This window comes from Cricetulus griseus, assembly GCF_003668045.3.
Source record: "Cricetulus griseus strain 17A/GY chromosome 1 unlocalized genomic scaffold, alternate assembly CriGri-PICRH-1.0 chr1_0, whole genome shotgun sequence".
Lineage (NCBI taxonomy): Eukaryota > Metazoa > Chordata > Mammalia > Rodentia > Cricetidae > Cricetulus > Cricetulus griseus.
Genome location: NW_023276806.1, coordinates 119,244,766 through 119,266,288, shown reverse-complemented (window position 1 = coordinate 119,266,288; position 21,523 = coordinate 119,244,766). Strand labels below are relative to the sequence as shown.

General features: G+C 39.9%; 1 protein-coding gene across 4 annotated transcripts; it reads right to left on the bottom strand.

Moving 5' to 3' along the window:
• Positions 1-189: 189 nt before the first annotated feature.
• On the bottom strand, positions 190-21,274 carry Mynn (myoneurin). 4 transcript variants are annotated; one of them, XM_027392035.2, is made up of 8 exons: positions 20,715-21,274; positions 19,625-19,921; positions 9,950-10,743; positions 8,817-8,976; positions 6,804-6,982; positions 5,877-5,960; positions 4,737-4,823; positions 190-2,284 (listed from the first exon to the last, which is right to left on the bottom strand). In XM_027392035.2, the coding sequence occupies exons 2-8, from the start codon at positions 19,888-19,890 to the stop codon at positions 2,025-2,027; spliced, it is 1,830 nt and encodes a 609-aa protein (XP_027247836.1). In that variant the 5' UTR covers positions 19,891-19,921; positions 20,715-21,274; the 3' UTR covers positions 190-2,024. The 4 variants fall into 4 exon arrangements, with proteins under 4 accessions (XP_027247836.1, XP_027247839.1, XP_027247837.1 ...); XM_027392038.2 differs by lacking the exon at positions 20,715-21,274 and adding an exon at positions 15,009-15,088 and having other exon boundaries at positions 19,625-19,757; XM_027392036.2 differs by lacking the exon at positions 5,877-5,960.
• Between the last annotated feature and the right edge of the window lie 249 nt (positions 21,275-21,523).

The window sequence follows — 21,523 nt, the reverse complement described above, 5'->3', positions numbered from 1 at the left end:
AGGCTGGGTGGGGGGTGGGATGCCATGGGCTAGACAGACAGACAGACATGGAGGAAACAGGAAAGCAGAACATACAGAATGAAAGAAAGGTAAAAAGCCCCAAGGCAAAACAAACAGAAACAGGTAAAATTAAGTTAAAAGAGCTAGTGGGACAAGCATAAGCTAAGGACGAGCATTTATAGCTAATAATAAGTCTTACTGTCTTTATTTGGGAGCTGGAGGTTGGAGGCCCAAAGAAAAAGCCAACTACAATTAGATGCTTGGATTAATAAAGATGTAAATTAAACATAATCTCTTCACTCTGGCAAACTTATTAAAAAGGGTTGGCTCTTAATTTTCCTTCATTTTGTTACATTCCAGTAAATTTTTATTGATCTTAAACCAGAATAGATTAGTTGAACATTTTATAACCTTACAAATTTTATTCAAACTCAGTATAACATACACACATTTCTTAGCTAAATAATAAATTTATTATACAAGGTGGTATTTCATAATCTTTCCAGTTAACAGTTTCACTGGTGGTAATTTATTGTGAAAATGCTATGTGCTCTAAGAAATGGTGTCACTACTTCAGTCTGTAAGAATTGAGTGTTCTTATTATGTCTTCTAATTTCTGAGACTTGGACCCAAACAAGGAATTATGACTATAAAGAATTCAGTATCAGTAAACACACTGAATTTATCTCAGTGTAGTTTAAATTATAAAAACAAACAAACATAACATATTCATGGCATAAATAGGAAATAGTCACTATGACTTTTATCAGTACTATGGGAACTGACTCTCTGAAACTGATAATTTAAAATGTAAAAGGAAGGCAGTGAAATAAATTAATATTTGGGAATAGTGAGATGGAAAAAAAATGGCAGCAAGCATTTAGGATGGAGTGACACTGAATTCTCTATGTCTACCTAGAATGGAAAGATCTACTATGAACCTATAGCCAACAACCAAAAGTTGTAGTTTAATTTATAAAATTTAAAAACCTACACTTATAGAAAACTCAAATATAAAATGGTAAATAAATTGATAATCAAAAAGTGTAGCTTACAATTAAAAGTTAGAATAGTAATTCTATTTGTGTGTGTTTTGCTTTAGGCAAGCTACTCAAGTTTCTTGATTTTTCTATGTAATATATCAAATTCAGAAGCCAAGCGATTTCTAGTATGTATTTTATATCTAGAAAATTCTTTTTAGAACATTTATTTTAAAAAGTGCATAACTGATAAAAGATAGGCTTATCAAAAATTTTTAAACTTGTTATATTTCACTTCCAATAATCTACAAATCTAATAAAATATAAAATGAATCAAATTTCAAAACTGTCTTTTGACCACTTAAAAACACCAAATATCTATTTAAAAAAATATAGTCTCAACTGAAAACAGAAATTGATTTGACTATTGGTTTTCTCCAGAATACTGAGTTCATTCTAAATGAACAAAAATTTACATAAATTTTTTTCTGAGTTTTAAGAGAAATACTTCTTTTGGCTTCATTAGAAAAGTTACCTCTAAAGGAATATATTAATAAATAGCACAATTCATCCTTAGTATCTAAATTTTCATAGGAATAAATATGAAATTTAACCCCCCCCAACAGTTTACATACTGCTCCACAGGGTTTACAAACAGAAACACTTTGAAGTTAATATTACTGTAGATTTCGCAGTTAGGAGAGAACAACAATAAAAAAAAATCCACAGGTCAGATTTTACCTTAGGAACAAAGAAGTCTAAAATGCAAAATAAAAATGGAATTAAGGCAGCTTTAACAGTGTCTGAAACTTACCCTCCCAAAACAGTGCTGCCATAGTGGAAGTCACTCCTTGAAAGGCTGTTTACAATGATAGCCAAAATCACAACGAGCACTGATGGAAGCAGGTTAGGTGCTTTGACTTCCATGAATGAAAAATAATGGTCGCACAGCCCAGATGAATGGGGATTAATATGAATATGCATCTTACCAGGGATGTTTATGTTTACTACCAGGGATGTCTTATCAATTCCATGTCCTCAAAGTCAATATAACTGTTGTAAAAAAATCAACTGTGGTTCTGAATATCCATTCACAGCTGACCGCAATAGTGTGTCTGACGTGGGAGACTGGTTCTCCGTGACAGGCAGAAGCATATGCTCTTCAGTTCCAAGTGGAAGCGCTAAGGGTAGAGTCATGTCAGAAGGCTTCACGTCTAGAGTTTCTGACAAAGGACTTCTTTGTGTGGGGTCTTGTTCACTTAAAGCATGGTCATCTACACTGCAGTCTGGAGTTTTATCTGTACCTGAAATGGAAGTCGGAAAGTACAATGCCTTTAACAACACAAAACAATTGTCTGAGGAAAGTATCCACTTACAGGTCCTAGAAATTACACTCAGCCTCCACATGTCCATGTGCAACCAGTTTCTCTCTCACCAGTGGGCCTGACGTAAGCTTGCCCTGATACTGCCAGTGTCGAGCATATCTGGGCTGCAAGAGCAGGTCAAGCACAATACCATTACATAGGTTTAAGCATTCTAAACCTGGGTGAACTTTTTCTCATCTCCCTTATCACATTCTTGTCAAATTTCATATTCCTTCCTGTGGCAGCCATTCCTCCTATTCTTGTTTAACACTCTATTCAGCCATGCCTTGAATCCCTAACAAGGCTAGACATTGCCTGAAGGTAAATGCTCAGTTAAACTTCTCTAATTCCTTCCAAATGCAGAAGGGAAGTAAAAGAAGGAAATCATTGTACACTGGTTATTTCAATAAACAGTTCATAATATTCTGTGGCTTTTATCTCCAGAGGTGAAAAACTGTTGGACTAGAGAAATTATCACACTGACTACAGATGCTCCTTTGTCTTCACTTTACTACTGGTTTTAACATGTTGCTGCCACCCCAAAAATGCTAATGTGATCTCGGTAGCCTCATTTGATAGCTAACAGTTCAAAATTTGTCTCATTAAATTGCAGTTCTCTGTATTCTTCAGTTTAACCAGTCAAGAAACAACCTGTGCTGTCTTGTCTTAGTGACTCATCACAATGTCCTGTGCTTGGACTGAACCCATCCTGCCATTTCCATCCTCTGAACTCTTCTCTCTTCAACTTCTGTAAAATAAGTCTTTTTGTTCCAGACAGCCCTCCCATTTTTGGATACCATCATTGTATATCCAAGTTGGCCTTGAACTTGCAGTCAGCCTGCTTTCCCTCATCATCCTGAGTGCGGGGACAGTAGGTATGGGCTACCATGTTAAACTTAAGCCCATTCTTGTTTTTCAGAAGAACTATCTTCTTTAGCACCTGTATTTACAATGTCCCACAATCTCTGATGTAACATTAAGGTCATAAGCTCTTGTTCAACTCCTTATGCTGTGCAGTTATGTGTACCCCTTAGGGTGGACTGTTGAGCAGACTCACTGCAGTTTTCAGATGTTTCTACTGTAATCCTTACAATGGCATTTATTAACATAATGTTTAGTTTTTAGTGCTGGATATTGTACCTAGGGCCTCAAATGCTAGGTGAGCATTCTACCACACCACTTTTTATCATCTACATGCTTGTGATACTTTCATCTTGACAGAATGCCATAAGTACAGGAAGTCAAAGGCCTAAAAGTCTGCAGTCAGCTTCCTATACTGAAAGAATATTTTTGAGCTACCAGTGTCCTATTTCCTTCCACATTTCTAGGTTGATCTTCACGATACCTCTTTTCTTCCTAACTACTGTCTGCATCACCCAAACTGCATTACCGAGAATAATGCTACTTACTTTACTTAGATATTTACTTTTGTTTTTGAAACTACTCACAAGTCATTTGTTCTGAGATAGGGATGCCCATGTAGCTCGCCTTGAGCCACAATCTTCCTGCCTCTGTCTCTTAAGTTTTGTGTGTGATATGTGCCACCATGCTTTGCAGCAAGTCATATTTTTAGAGGAAATAGCTGAAGTATTTTATTATTATTATTTTATATGTACAGGTGTTTTGCCTGAGGGACCAGCAGAGGGCATCAGAGCCCCTGGAACTGGAGTTACAGACAGTTGTGAGCTGCCATGTCAGTGCTGGGACTCTAACCCATGTTCTCTGTCTGGAAGAGAAACAGTGCTCATAACTGCTGAGCAATCACTCCAGACCCTGAAGGTTTTTGGTTTTTTCTTTATTTTAATAAAGTTCAGTATTTCAAAAGAAGCAGAAAGAGGAATTTTCTGTAAATTATAAAGCTACTTTACGTGTGTGTGTGTGTGTGTGTGTGTGTGTGTGTGTATATATATATATATATATATATATATAATATAATATACACAAATATATATGTTTTAGTTGCTGTTTTGTTTTCTAAAATTACTTCATTTTGTTTGTTGTGGGTGTATGTCTGGTTTGTTAGTATGTATATGTATGTCAGGGGTCAACTCTCAGGGAATTGTTCTCTCCTGTTATCTGTGGGATCTGGGAACAGAATTTAGGTTCTGTTCCCAGAACATAAGGCATGAGCATAAGAGCCTTGAGCCCTGTTTTATTGGGGATTTTTGTTTGTTTATTGAGACAAGGTTTCACTAGATTTGTAGCCAGGCTGGCCTTGAATTTGCGATTTCTGCTTCAGCTTCCTAAGTCCTGAGATTATAACCATGAACCACCACACCTGCCTACATCTAGTTTTTAAATACGTATCTAATTCACACTGCTGCAATGCACACCTCGGCATGTGAAGCACAGCACCAGCAGGGTGGCACATGATTTTAGCATATGCACTTACCAGAATGCACCTTTGTTTTATGCTTCTTCAAATTTTTAATGTCTGTGTAAGAATTTCCACACAATTCACAGATAAATGGTCGTTCTCCTGAAAAACAAGGTAAGAACTTGAAAAACTTAGTATTTTAAAAATTGTTAGCTGACACAAAACTACCAAATGTTGATGAAAATAAAGCAAAAAATGTTTTAATTACTTGTTATGACAGTAAGATGAGAAATCCTATACACATAGGTACACTTTTACTTTATAGAAAGTATAACCCAATTTTTGGAGAAATTAAGCATTTTCATTATCTGAAATTCTCAAAAAACAAAACAATCTTTTTTATTGCTATCAAATGCATACTAGATGCCATTCATATGCTAAAACCTGGCTATAAAGCTAGGGAAAAATATAATTATGATTTTTGCTCTCATACACCTCACAAATGAGGAAGTCCTCTAAGAAAGACTGACAATATTCTACAATTATTTTCAAGTAAAAGCTGTTTAAGCTGAGATGTAGCTCTGAAACAGCCTGCAAGCCCAGCAACTGTAAAGCTCTGAATTAGCTCCCTAGCACCATGGGGTCAGGTGATGACTGCAGAACCACTTAATGCTTTGCCCCCAAAACCAAGGAACCGAGGCCCTCCTATTCACATTACTCTGGGTAAGAATTATGAAGACAGGTTTTTGAAAAGAAATGAATAGTATCTTTAAAAAGCAGCATTTTCCTTTAATTTTTAATATAACATCTTCTTCAAACTATCTACATATAATGTTATAATAAGCAGGTTGATATTATGCTCTATTCTGAAAACTTGCATATAAGAACACCACTTTATAATTCTGATGGTTCCTTGGTATTATCTATTCATTTTTGATATACCTATTCAATTTAATGCAAATGTTTTTGTTTGATGGGTATTTGGCATATTTCTCGGAAATTCTGCACAATTCTTAACCAAATTTAAATTACACTCTAAAAAACTAAAAAGACAATAAAAGAAACAAATAAAAACCTGATATGTATACAGTAAAAACTTATTATCACCAAGTTATGACTAGATACTATATAGCCCACAATGGTTTCAAAGCCAAGGTTTACATACAAAGGAATTAAGAGAGAACAAAAAATGATACGTTCTCCCTAAACACAGACCTGTATGGGATCGAAAGTGTTTGTTGAGCTCTCCTGAGGAAATAAAACTTTTCCCACAAATACCACATATGTATGGTTTTTCACCTAGATGGAAAATAAAAGATAGCCAAGTGGTGTACTATACCATATAATAATTATCAACTACAAGTGATCTAAAGTAAGGTTTTAGAAATACCATCTATATGAAAGCCTTTTACATCGTATCTTAGAGGCATTTTCAGTAATCTAACATAACAAACTATCACTTTAAATATCTATCTAGCTTGATCCTTTTCACACAATAAACACTACCTGTTAATATCTCTTCTTTCCCAGATCTCCTGGGCTCTGTGCTTCTAAAGAGTAACAGCATGTTAAATTTAAGCCACATTTCAAGTCCTGCTTCTACTTTATCACTCATGAAGAATATAAACATTTAAGGAAGATTGTACTTAGCAGACCACCTTACAAATGAAGAGTCTAACCAGTACACTTTGTTTCAGAACTGGTAATCTGCACTTGACGAATCCGTCTATGGTGCAAAACTCAGAATGTCTATGCAAAGGAGGTTCCAAATCACAAAACAAGTTTCCTACCTAACCCACCTCCCACATACCTTCCCTTTTACATGCTTACTCAAAGGAGATAAATTCTCAGAAAAGGCTAACAAGACAAAAAGTCATAAAGACATGTCTCAATTCAATTTATAGATCTTCAGAATTATTTTACTTGAACAAGTATAACTACAAGATAAAGTTTTCACCTACCTGTATCATTCTAGAAAATGTCAGATTTTTAATCTAAGAGTTATGTGAAAATCACAAACACAGCTTCAAAAATACCAATGTAGAAATCTAATTAAGAAGTCTATAATCTACCCTTTGTAAGGGCCCAATTCCCATTTGTCTACAACCTTACTGCAACCAGTCTCTCCATGTTAACTCTTACCTGTATGTTTCCGAGAATGAGTGATAAGGGAACTAGAGACAGCAAAGGCCTTTCCACAGGTGTCACACACATAAGGCTTTTCTCCAGTATGCCTACGGACATGATATGTCAGTGTGCTGGCTTGGGCAAATCTCTGCCCACATCTATCACAAACATATGGCTTCTCTCCACTGTGTTTCCTGTTGGTAAACATAAAGTAATGCAATGGTAAGTAAAGCCATCTGGAAGTCAATGCATACACAAAGTATTTCTTACATAGTTTTTCATGCAGCATTTTATTTCATCTTAACAGGCTAAGACTACATATTTAAATTCAATAATTGTTTCTATGTAAAACTCTGCCCCCCCAAAGAAATTTTTAGGTATCAAAACAGTAGCTCTAAAATAAGTTAAACTTTCACCATCATCATCATATATAGTTGTCTTAGGGTTTCTATTGCTGTGGTAAAGATCATAACCAAAAGCAACTTGCGGGGGATGGAGTTTATTTCAGCTTATATTTCCACAACACAATCCATCACAGAGGGAAGTCAGGGCAAGAACTGAAGCAGAGACCATGGAGGAATGCTGCTCAGCCTGCTGTCTTGTACACCCAGGACCACCTGCCCAGGGATGGTACCAACCACAGTGAGATGGAACTTCTCACATTAATTGTTAATCAGCAGAAAATTTGGAGCCAGTGAGTTGGCTCAGTAGGTAGAGGTGCCTACTGCCACCTACGGTTGATCACTGGGTTCACATTATGGAAAGAGAGAAGCAACTCCCTCAGGTTGTCCTCTGGCCTCCACATGGATGCTATCCACTGTACAGGTATACACAAAATTATCAAAAATGTAATTTAAAGAAAGAAAAGTTCCATATCATAGCACCATCTGTACTTATATATCTTGTTTTCTTTCTGTCACTTGTTCAGCTAAAACAAATTCCCTAACTCCAGGTGTTAATAGTTTGAGTCTAGAATGCCCCCTAAAGATCAAGTGCCATAGGCTTGGTCCCCAGCTTGTAGTAGTAGTCAGGAACTAGGAGTGATGGGAACTAGTAGATGGGGCCTTGTTAGGAGAAATAGACCACTGAGATTATACTTCTGAAAGATATATCTTGTTCCAAGTCCTCTCTTCAGCTTCTGCTTTTTGACTGCCGTAAGATGAGCAGTGCATTCCACCATGCCCTTTCTGTCATACTGGTTTGCCTTACCTAAGGCCCAGAAGCTATAAGGCCAATAGATCATGGAGTGAAACCTCTGGAACTATCTGCCAACATAGATCTTTCCAATTTTGGACAACTGCCTCAGAGACTGTCTCATTAACAGCTACTCAGGAAAAAAAACAAAAAAACAAAAAAACAAAACAGTACCAGGAATGAGTTCATTGTGATTGTATCCTACAATATGGTCCAGAAGCTTTTAGAATTGACTTTAGGAATCAGGGAAAGTTTAGAGATACAAGTTAGAGAAGCTCTAGGAAGATGCAAGCAGAGCTTACTGGATCATTCTGATATAAATTCAGAGGACCACAATTCTGACAGAAATGTGGATAGGAGCCAGGAGTAGGAATAATGGACACCTGTCAGTAACTCCAACACTTGTGAGACTGATGCAGGACCATTAAAGGTTTGAGGTCAATGGGACTACAAGTTCTAGAAAGGGGAGAGAGGGAGGAATAATAACAGCAAAGGGAATATGACAATAGACTATGCTCATGAGTTACAGAAGGAAGAAATACTACCAGGAACTGAACTTGAGAACAATTTTGCATTCTAGCAAATAACTTCTTTAGGTTTTATCCATGATGAGACTCTGAGCTGGAACAATCCCCCATTCCAAAAGAGAGGAATGAGAAAAGGCAAGGAAGATGAAAGCAAGGTGAAAACCTGGTAGGGCAAACATCAAATGATCAGCATGGTGTAATGTGAGGCTTGCTCTGGGTACTCATAAAAAATGGACTCATTAGATTACAATAATTAACTGACTTGAAGGTCAAACAACTCGGGGGTTTTTTGTTTTGTTTTTTTTACCTTGCATGAATCTTGAGATTGCTAGAAGTTGCAAACTGTAAATTGCACACATCACATTTATAGGGTTTTTCCTCACCATGATGCATGCGACTGTGGAAGACCAGCTGGCATTTTTGAGCAAATCCTTTATCACACAGTTCACATTTGTATGGCCTTTCCCCTAAAAGAACAATAACATTTGTATTAGGAAGGAGAAAAAATCCTGTTTTACTTGTTAAAGTCATAAACGTTTAAGGCTTTTAAAAGTGCAAACAGTATTGGTTTTTGTTTTCAAAAAATGGTAACTTCTAAGTAACAAAAGCAAATGGGATGTCCTTCCAGACTACTGAAAACATTAGTAGGAAAGAAATGAATCATCACAGTGAAAGGTGATCAGCATGAAAAACGTATAAAACACAAAACTAAGTGTATCGATGGGTGCTCGCTCACAGTTTGCCAGAAGGTCATACAAACAGGCAAACAGAGAAGCTGAGAGAAAAAGATGTTCAAACACCAGTAGAGTCTAGGAGTACTGGTGATATGTGAAAATTGGACTGAGTTTTAATATGTGTCTCCTTTAAATACTTTAAAAGTTAGAACCAAGTCAGGCCTAAAGGCACAGGTCTATAATCCTAACTACTCTGGAGGCAATTGACAATCTAAGACTTATACAGCAAGTTCAAAGCCATCTTGAGCAACTTAGCAAGACACTATCTCAAAATAAAAGTCACAAGGGGAAGGGGGAAGGGCTACAGCTTAGTAGCAGAGTACTTGCACAGCATGCTCAAGGCCCTAGGTTCAATACCCAGCCAGGGCCAGAGGTTAGCAACAAATTTATGCTTATTATGAGAGAAAATGTCTAAGGACCTGGGGCAGTAGAACTTAAAATGTTCTACTATTAAATACTTGGTTACAGTTACAAATAAGATTTTAAGAGTCTAATGTGAAAACATTTTACAAATAAAATAATATGGCCAATTTTGTGGAAAGGCAGTCAGTGCTGTGTGCTAATATCATCTATATTGGTTGGAGATACAACTTAGTAGTACAGGCTGTGCTCAGCTGAGGCCCTGGGTTCAATCCCTAGTACCAAACAGAACAGAAAACAAGAGCAACACAAAATCATCACACTGCAGGAAACAAACCAGTCTTACCTGTATGGGTTCTTACATGTGTTTTCAGCTGGTTACACTGGGTAAAAGCCTTTCCACACAAGTGACAGACATAGGGCTTGACTCCTTTATGTATTCTCATGTGCCTTCTCAAGCTGCTGGCTTCTGAAAACACCTTCCCACATGTGTTACACATTGGCTTGGCCTTTGAATACCTTGGATCCAGCTCTTCCCCAACAGTCTCCAGTTCATAGGGACTCTTTACACTGGCTATATTAGACATGGAGTGTTCTTTCAGAGCACAGTGTGACTGGGACTTTCCACGTTTCCGTTTGACTGTAACAGTTTGCACAATATCTTGTGCTGGAAAAGTATTTTCCGCAACTGAGGTCAACTCAAGTTCTGAATTATCATTTCCTTGGATGACTTGTTCCACTACAGGTGGGGACAACTTATTTGTATCTAGGAATAATTCAACAGATGTACTCTCTAAAGCATCACTGGGATACTGCACTGATTTATTCTGCCCTGGCTTCTGGGAATTGAAAGCCTTTTTCTTCTTTTTACTTTGAGACGATTTCTTTGCCAATGCTCGTTGTTTAGGATTTGCCTGAACTAAGTCTGTGGACACGTCTGACTTCTCCCGATTGTTATAATCTCGAAGAGTAAGAAGACAGGTCTGTTGATTCAATTCGATGTTTCCAGTAATACTAGATATTTCTGTAGAAGAGGGACTAGCAATAAAAGCAAAATCTTCCATCTTTATTTTACATTTAGTCACTACCTCTTCTACTTTGAGATAGTCAGCAGCCTGATGAATTTCTTTAACATTCCAACTGTAAGGAAACAAGGCTAGATGACAATATTCTGATCAAAAGAACACCTGAAGCAACTACACATATACTTGAATGTCTTTTAAAGAAATAATGAAGCAGAACTCTGGAAAAAGTTAACTAAGTAACAAATTTATAAAATAGGAATTTGACAGAATGTTTGAGTGGTATCACCAATTTTATAGATAGATGTTGATGAACCATTATAGAATAACAAAATGCTATATTTTCTGTCTAATTAAAAACACACACACACACACACACCTCGGGCGTTGGTGGTGCACGCCTTTAGTCCCAGCACTCGGGAGGCAGAGGCAGGTGGATCTCTGAGTTTGAGATCAGACTGGTCTACAAGAGCTAGTTCCAGGACAGCCTCTAAAAGCCACAGAGAAACCCTGTCTTGAAAAACCAACACCAAAAAAAAAAAATAAAACAAAAACAACAAAAAACTTGAATTGAAAAATGGTTGCTGGGTGGTTAGCAAGCTGGCTCCACAGAAGCACTAGCTGAGCAAGCCTAGGAACCACAGAAGGAACCAAGGAACCACATAAGAGCCGAAGTGATGGTGCATACCTAGGATCTCAGCACTCCTACACCATGATTTGAGGCAGAGGCAGAAACAAGACCCTGCCTCAACAAGAAAGAAAAATTAGTCCCCAGCACTGTCCTCTGACATCCACATGTATGCTGTGGTACACACATGTGCATCTGCACTCACAAACACATACAAATCTGTTTTGTCTCTTTTTAGATGGGTCTCACTATGTAGTTTTAACCAACCTGAAATTCACTATGTAGACCAGGCTGGCCTCAAACTTATAGCATTTACCTGTCTCTGCCTCTGAGTGCTAGGATTAAAGGCGTGCATACCATGTCTTGCTATTTTTTGGGTTTGTTTGTTTGTTTGTTTTGCTTTGTTTTTTATGTTGTTGGCAATACACTACTTCCTCCTGTTTCCTCCAAGGCTTCTTCAGATGTCAATCTAGTTTCCTAATTCACCCTTCTGCCCTGTGAGGTACTTTTTAACTATGCTTCTCTAACTTTACTGTCAATATGAATCATGGAGTGGTCTTGTTAATGAAGACTGAAATTCAGCTGTCAATGACAGTGCGAGAGAATCTGCAGCTGTAATGCTGTAACTTACTATCCACCAAGAATGGTACACCAAGGGGGGTATTAAGAAATAGACATTTACAGTACAGAAAAAGGGTGATTGGAATAGTTAGTACTGGATCTAGCATTCTATGAATTAACCAAGGTGAGGCTGCATCACTGGCTTAAAATCCCTAAGTTTTAAAAACAAGAGTTTAGTTGGTATTAATAATTATTAATAAAATTGAAGTGTGACATCTTGAGCAGACATATAGATACGAGTAACCTTCCCAATTGCCATTTTGCCAAGTGTTACTTGGTTACTAAGATGGCTTCTCTTCTGTTTTCTTCCTTGTAAGTCAGAAAAAGGCTCCAATTATAGTTAATGACACATGATGATAATACTGTTGCTGCTTTTTAAAGAGGGGATAAAATCTGAAGTAAGATTTAAAAAAATAACCACTATATTGATTGTCTGGGATCTCCAAGACTATAGCTTGCATGTATACTGATCTCTACAAAATGCTGACCACCATCTATCTAGTCACACCTTTGTCTCCAGTGCCACCGAGATGTACTTTTACCTCATTTAGTTTTCTCCTAGCTATTCAAAATTGTTTTTTATGACAATCATTTTCAACTCATTGTAGGCTAACGAGCTATATGAATGAATTTGGAAACCTAGTCACTTGTTATTCTCTGGGAAAACCCATTCAAGTTTTTAAAAATTATTGCACATCAATTATACATCAGACAGTGTGTCTGAGTCTCTCCCCTAGATAAGAAAATATTATTCAAGATGTTATTTTCTTACTGGCTCATTGTGGTAATTTTTAGAATATATCATGAATCATTACAATGGAGTTAATTCTCTATTTGTAAAAACAAAAAGTGTAAGTGCCCCAAATATATATTAGAAAATGTATTCTCTAATACAAACTGTACTTTACATTTATGTTACACCATCACCACTGATGATAAACATTTCATTATATATATTTTCATAGAATAAAAATAAAATTTACTCTACCATTTAATGTATTTAACTAAACTAAATCTATTGTATTTAACTAAACTAAATCAAAGTATATTTGTGCTTTGTGTTCCATCAAATGAACCACCAAACAGATAACAAAGTAAAATAAACTCTTAATGCTAACAAAACTAACAATAAGCCACATACTAACTGTATAATGCCAAAACAATAATTTCCACAAATTATTCCACAGCGTATAATTTCAATTAAGATACTGGGTGAAAAAAACAAAACAAAACAAAACAATACCAATCATAGTTTTACTTCAAAAATTGATCTTGGGGCTGAGGAGGTCAAGTGTTCTTGTTGCTCTTAAAAAGGACCACAGGACCGGGTGTTGGTGGCTCATGCCTTTAATCCCAGTACTCAGGAGGCAGAGGCAGGTAGATCTCTGTGAATTCAAGACCAGCCTGGTCTCCAGAGTGCCAGGATAGGCTCCAAAGCTACACAAAGAAACCCTGTCTCAAAAAAAAAAAAAAGGACCAGTTCAATTCTCAACACCCGTATCAGGTGGCTCAAGTTCCAAGGGACCCAGTGCTCTTTTCTGACCTCCAAGGGCATCCACACATGTACAAGTACATGAAAATAAATTAATAAAACAAACTTTTAAATATGTGTTTTTGTTTATATTCATGAAGCTACAGTGCCCCCCCAAGAAATTAAGTAACTTGTTAGAACCAAGAAATAACCAAGGCAATCTAACTCTTAAGATCACTTAATTTTCTATTATGTTGCTTCTTTCCCTCCCTCCCTTTGGTTTTTTTTTATTTGTTTGTTTGGTTTTTTTAGTTATTTATTTTTTGGGCGGGGGGGGGGGGCCGCAGAGGGGGGAAGTTTAGGGGGTGGTCGGAGAGATGGTTCAGCAGTTAAGAGCACTGGCTGCTTTTCCAGAGGACCTGGGTTCCATTCCTAGCACCCACATAGTGGCTCACTCCAGTTCCAGGGGACCCAACACCCTCTCTGGCTTCCATGGGCACCAGATATGCAAGAGATACATAGACATACACATAGGCTAAACACCCATACACATGAAACAATGTTTTTTTTTAATGAGATACATTTTTGTTAATTATGTACATGTGTATGTGTGGAGGAAAGTGTTTATGAGTGCAGATGTCCACAGAAGAGGGCATCAGATTCCCCTAGAGCTGAGGTTACAGGCAATTGTGAGTCACCCTGAGTGCTGTGAACTTAACTAGCATCCTCTGCAAGAGTGCTGAATGAAAATGAGTAAGTAAATAAATAAATAAAATGGAAGAACAGGACTTCTCCCAGGTATGATGGAAGACGTTTATTGTAGATAAAAGGGAGAACATAGCCAGAGTTAGGGACACTCTGTACAGTCCAGAGTAAACATGACTGTGTTTGGAGGGGGGGGGGCTGCCAAACAAGAAGAGCAGCCTGGGCCAAGATGAGAGGCAGAAGGAGTGTGAAAGGCCTGGAGGGAGAGGACAGAAACAGAGAGGATGCTCATCAGTGGGACCAAAGGTTTAGTTCGGCTTCTGGGAGTGAGGCAGCGTTTTGATGGCCAATAGGATGTGAGACAGGGAACCGAAAGTGTAAGGGGAAGAAGGCTTGGAACAGAAGTAGAAGACGGCAGAGGCATACAGAATCTCCTGAGAGGGAAGGTTGGAAGGGAGAAGAATAAAAGATCTCCTTCCATCTTTGTTACCACAAAAATTGTAAAGGTCCCTTTTGTTTGATTATCTAGGGGGTATCAGATCCATTCTTTCTTGAGTGCTAAGATGCACCAGTAATGTTGGGTTGGGAGTTGGAGTTGCTTGAACCAATCCCATCATTAATGGGGGCTAGTGAGCCGGGTCTTGAGTGGCCAATAGGGAGGTCTCTAGGAAAGAGGGATTATCACAATGGTCTGAGGAGAAATCCAGGGATCTGTCACAGGATTTTTGGACTGTTAGGAACAGACACCAGATTCTGGCAGAATGGCCTCCAAAAGCAAAAAGAAAATTTCTAACCAAGTTAAACTGAAAAGAATGTGCCTGCCAGTTGTGCCCTGGAAGTATGCCAGGGTGGGGTGCATCTTCCCACTTCCACAAGACAGAGCAGGAAAAAGGATGATCAAAAGACATCACCTGATGTCCTGGAGAAAGTTCAAGATGGCTAGTAAGGGAAAGCTCACCAACTAGCTGCTGTTGTACGAAGGGGGCAGGTACCAGATGGTCCAGAAAGTACGGAGAACTGAGTGGTGGTGGGGGTGTCCTGTAAACCAATCCGAGACATGGATCAATGAAGAGGGGGCTTTGGAGTTGGAACACAACACACCCAGACACCAAATTCTCAGCACAAAGGAGATTTTATTACCCCAGAGGAGATGGGGGAGAGGGTGGTAGGACTGTCTCTGGATAGGGCAAAGACTAGGGAAAAGACATCAGCAGGTGTCTCTGCAGGACTGGGTTTTATGGAAAAAAAGGGAAGTGGGGAAGTCAGTGCTAGGATAAGTTGGTAAGTCCTGACTGGACAGGTTAGCCAGTGTAGACAAGTAATGAACAATGAACTGTTCTTTTTCTGTTTTTTTTTTTTGTTGTTGTTGTTGTGTTTTTTTTTTTCCAGACAGGGTTTCTCTGTGTAGCTTTGGAGCCTGTCCTGGAACTTGATCTGCAAACCAGTCTGGCCTGAAACTGACAGAGATACACCTGTCTCTGCTTCCTGAGTGCTGGGATTAAAGGCTTGCATCACCACCACCTGGCTAAGTAATGAACTTTAATTGATGGACTTTGGTGATCAGCCTCAGGAATGGGTTAGGCATAAGGATTGCCCGAATAAGGGAATAGACCTTGGTGGCTAGCTTTAGGAATGTAATCTAATGGTTTAGCAAGAGAATCAGAAGGGAGAAGGGCAAGATCTGCTGCTGCCTTGTTTGTGACCTGGTAGAGTCCTTTAGCAGTATGTGTTCTTAACTGCTGACCCATTGCTCCAGCCCTGTTAAATGAATTGGTAAATATTATGTCCTTTCTATTTTAGCATAATCTTTTACATTTCAGGCTAGGTTCACATTATTACACCACTTACCAGAAAAGACACAGACAGACAGACAGACAGACAGACAGACAGACAGACAGACACACACACACACACAGAGAGAGAGAGAGAGAGAGAGAGAGAGAGAGAGGGAGAGAGAGAGAGAGAGAGAACTAAACACTTGCTCTCTTCTTTACATTGGTTCTTTGAAGGCACAAAGAAAGATGCTCCCAGTATGTTCAAGTCAATTTAAGATTTTTTTTTTTTTTTCACAAATAGTTAATCAAGAAACAGAATCCAGGGCTGGAGAGATGGCTCAGAGGTTAAGAGCACCGACTGATCTTCCAGAGGTCCTGAGTTCAATTCCCAGCAACCACATGGTGTCTCACAACCATCCGTTATGAGATCTGGTTCTCTCTTCTGGTGTGCAGATATATATGGAAGCAGAATGTTGTATACATAATAAATAAATAAAATCTTTAAAAAAAAAGAAATAGAATCCAGAGCTGGGTGATATTAAAGGATATGGCATTAATCCCAGCACTGAGGCTAAGGCTTGTGTCTGTAATCCTACCACTCTGGGGACTATATTTGAGGCCATCCTCAGTTACAGAGTCAAGTTTCTGATCAGTCTAAACTATAGAATGAGATCCTGTCTCAAAAACAAAAAACAAAAGGAAAGAAAAGGAAAGAAAGGGAGGGAGGGAAGGAAGGAGACAGAACTAAAAAGAAAAAGGAAAAAAAAAAGGTATAAACCAAAAAGTCTACCAAAATCCATGGCTCTGAAGTTACTATTAAATATGCTACATTTTTTAATCAGAAGCACTCATCAATCAAAGCATCCAATTAATCAATTATCTACCACTTTTAAATAAATGTGTGAGATTAATTTATCTCTGCTTATTATTCTCATAAACAAGTCTAAAACAAATACTTCCTTTTCAGAAAAATCGAGGCATCTTGATTCTAGCAAGCATAGCAGTGTATTTCCAGAGTAAGCTGCAAGACAGAAGGAAAGAATCTTAATTGTGTACATGCACACATCTGTAGAGATGGTCTGGAAAAGAATGTATATGAAAACAGTGCTTACCGAGTAAGGTAACGAGTCACAGAAAGACAAGCATGGTATGTACTCACTCATATATGGATATCAGACATAGAGCAAAGGATTACCAGCCTACAATCCACACCGCCAGAGAAGCTAGGAAACAAGAAGAACCCTAAGAGAGATTAACATGGTCCCCCAGAGAATGGGAGAGGGGGAAGGTATGAGAAAGAGAAGGGGGTTGGAGGACATAAGAGATCAGGAAGATTGAGTCAGGGGAAGAATACAGGAGAGCAAGAAAAGAGATACCTTAACAGAGGGAGCCATTATAGGCTAAAGAGAAACCTGGCACTAGGGAAATGTTCAGAGGTCCACAAGGATGACCCCAACTAAGAATCTAAGCAATAGTGAAGAGGCTACCTTAAATGCTCTTCCCTTATAATGAGAATGATGACTACCTTAAATGCCATCCTAAAGCCTTCATCCAGAAGAGATCCGCAACTAAGCACTGAGCTGAACTCCTGGAATCCAGTTGTAGAGAGAGGAGTGATGAGCAAAGGGGTTAAGACCATACTTGGGAAACCCACAGAAACAGGTGATATGAACAAGTGGGAGCTCATGAACCCCAGTCTGACAGCTGGGGAACCAGCATAGGTCCGAACCAGGCCTCCTGAATGTGGGTGTCAGTGAGGAGACTGGGCAGTCTATGGGGCCTCTGATAGTGGATCAGTATTCATCCCTAATATACGAATGGATTTTGGGAGCCCATTCCCCATGGAGGGATACTCTCCCAACCTAGATACGGGGGAGGGCCTAGGTCCTGCCCCAAATGATATGACAGACTTTGATGCTCTCCCATGGGAGGCCTTCACCCTCCCTGGGGAGTAAATGGGGATGGAATGGAGGGTTGGTGGGGGGCAGGGGAGGATGGGAGAGAGAGGGAACTGGGATTGATATGTAAAATAAGATTGTTTCTAATTTAAATAAAAAAATTTAAAAAAAAAATAGTGCTTATCAGTAAGTAGCAGAATTACATGCCCCCCCCCCAATAATTTTCATTTGAGGAATGTAGAAGTAAAAAGGGCAGAGAGGAAAGAAGATAAAATACAAAGCAAACTAATGTTTGTTGCAAGGTGGGGCCTTCAAGTAAGTCTTCACTTACTCTTTAAAATAATACTAATATTTACTACCACCTCACTTCTATGAGAAGATTAAGGCCCAGCCAGAAAGATGTAATTCCAAAGTCTGTAATTTTTGTTCTTTTGATAGTGATAGCTGACCTGGAACTCACAGAGATACATCTGCCTCTGCATTCTGGGATTAAAGGAGTGCACCACCATGACAGTCTTGTAAATCTGTTCTATCCATCAATACTCTACTCATGTTCATGTTTCTATAAGAAATGAAGGAATGAAGGTAAGCATAATTTGACCAGATTCTCCTTGTTTTTGCCCTCTCTACCATTTCTCCTACAATTAGGGATGCATCACTATTAGTCTAAATTGTATATAGAGGAAACAAGTTATCTATACCATAAAACTCTGAAGAACCTACTTGCTATTAAAGGGGCAGCAGCAAGCATCTTTTGTCATAGTAGCATGTGTGCATTCATGTGCACGCGTACATGCAGGTACATGTGTACTTTCGTGTGGAGGCCACAGATGACTCTGGATGTCTTCCTCTGCTACTCTTCACTTTGTTATAAAAGACAGGATCGATCTCTCACTGAATTTGAAGCTCACAGATTCTACTAGCCAGGCTGGCTGGCTAATGAGCTCCAAGAAACCATCTGTGTCCACCCTGGAAGCATTGGTACTACAAAAATGCTTTCACATTGGTGCTGGGGATCCAAAATCAGGTACTTATGTTTGCACCTGACCACTGGAGACATCACTGGAGCCCAGCAGTTAAAGAGTCTTAAGAGAAGTTCAGTAAACCTCTAGCTTGATCTAAGCTGTGGGTAGGTTAACAACAGTAACAGAGTTATTGTTACTTATATTCCCACAAAGTTACCTTCTAGAACCATGATCCGAAGTCCTGAACATTGCTACATAGTGTCAGCAATGGAAGGCACTAGGGCATGAGCCCAGAGGTGGCCTTTTGAACACTACTCCAAACACCTTACAAGAAGAGACAGAAAGTGAGTGAGAGAGAAGGTCCAAGGAACACAGAGACCAAAGGCAAGGGGAAATTAAAATTCATGTAGAATTCATCATGAAAACTTTACACTTGCTAAATTCAAATAAAGAATTTTTTTTGAGTGAATAAATTCGTCAAACAGAATTCTTGATTTTTAAGATTTTTTTGTGGTTATCAAACATCTTTTCATCCTAAACAGATCTACTGAAGCTATGTGTGCATCTATTGAGTGTGTGTGTATATATATATGTATACACACACACACACACACACACACACACACACACACACACACGTATGCATATATAGTGCATATCAACAATGAGGATGAGTGTGGAGTGAATGGGGAAAAAATAAGAATCTACTTGAGCCCTAAAGACTGTCTGACTAAGCTGGGCATCGGTGGCGCACGCCTTTAGTCCCAGCACTCGGGAGGCAGAGGCAGGCGGATCTCTGTGAGTTCAAGACCAGCCTGGTCTACAAGAGCTAGTTCCAGACAGCCTCCAAAGCCACAGAGAAACCCTGTCTCGAAAAATAACAAAAAAAGACTATCTGACTAGCTTTTATAACTGAGTAAAAAACGTGTACTTTACCTGTCAAGATTTAAAGTTCCTGTATATATAAACTCCAACAGTTTCTGAAATCCATCAGCCTTCACCTGACTCTGGTCAAGAAAAACATTGTTCTCAGAAGTGCTTCTGTAGATCGCACCAAAATACTCACTAAAGGAGGCAAGTACATTCCTGTGAGCCTTAAACTGGAATTCTCCAATCACTATGGTACAGTCACAAAGAAATCCTGCTTCCCGTTGTTTGTTCAGTCTCTCTAGAAGATGCTCACAGTGGTGTGAATACTGCATTTTGATATCAGAATGGAACTTTACCCTTGATCTAAAAGACAAAAAGAAACAGATAATCAATAGCCATCAGCTTGCATGGGGCATCCACAGCAGAGGTAAGGGAGGGTGGAGAAGGGACAAAAGACTAAACAGAAAAACTTTGCGACCCGCAAAGCCTCATCAAACACACATGGTGATTAAGTGCCTTTCTTTGTTTTACTGCACTAGGGCACTAATGGAATAAATGACGATGAACAAAACCAACTGTATGAGTTGTTGAAAAAAAAAGGGGGGGTCCTTAAAATCCTAAGCTTTCATAGTTGACCCCTCAAACTTTCAAGCTCAGGAGGAATATTTACCTGAAGGTGCTTTAACAAATAAACTAAGAAAAGACTGCTTGAGGCAACGGGGATAGGAACACAGACGAGTTGTTTTCGTTGCTCTCTGATCACTGAAACCTGTAGGCTTAGACGGCGGTGCGGTTCCTTCCAAGTGCCTTGCAGGTGCAAGGGGGCGGGAACGCCCCGACCTGACTCTCGGGTTGTCAAAGGTTCCTTCACTACCCAGGAGGACACACCCCTTGCCTGCCCGCTGCAAGCCCGGCAGCAGCGGAGTGACAGCTCCAGCCAGTCCTCCCGGGCCCCGGCTGCCCTGCCCTCCTCCCAGCTCGCACTCGCTCGAGTTCCCACAGCACGGGCTGCGGCTACGGCCACGGCCGAGGCGGCCTCTCCCAGGACACCCTCCTTCGCTCCCCGAAGCGCGCTCGATCTCCGAGGCCAGACCACGCAGGACTCCGGGATCCCGAGAGCGCGAGGACGACAGGCCAGGCAGAGGGCGGCACTCACCGGTAGCCGCCCAAGGGAAACAGTTTCTTCACTCTCTCTCCGCCATCTTGGGAGGACGTCACCTCGATGCTCCGCCTCTCCCTTCCTCCTCCGCCGTATCGTCACATCCGGATGTGTGATCCAGTGTGTGGACACCTCTAGGGTGGGCGAGCTGGCTATTAGAGGCTCGTCTTCCCGGCACGCCCGGGTCGCCAGAACACACATCAGTGCTCTCTCACATCCTACGCCAGATGCTCACCTTGTCAGCCCGCAGCTGTCGGCCCAGATTCCGGGCTGAGAGCCAGCTCAAGCGCGCAGCCGGCCTCTCCCGGAGCCACACTGCGCACTGCATGCTGGGAATTGTAGTTCTTTTCCTCTCCTGACATCCTCTTTTTATTTGCGTCCCTCCAGTGGAGACTAGGGCGCTGTGCACCCTGGCTCTTGACCATGGCGGGTGGGAGGGATGTACTTGAGTCGAGACCAATCATTCCTTCCTCTTTTGCATACCCGAAAGCTCTTGGGACCCCCAGAGTTCTGCCAGAGCCGGCCCACCGAAGCTCATCTTCCAGGATGCCCTTACCTGGTGACAGAAGGCAGAGACGCGCAAAAGCAAAGCAGCCGGGCACACTGGGCATGCGCAACATGAGAGGAAGGTGGGCTTTCTACCGGAAAAAGGTTGTCCTGCGTCTGAACCAGAACAACTTTAGCACCATTATTTACATCGAATTCAGAAGTGTGCAGTGAAGGAAGAAGCGGACGGTTATCGCTGTACTGTACGAAAGAGCCACAAAGTGTTGATGTGTTGCGGACGTCATAAATCTTAGAACCAC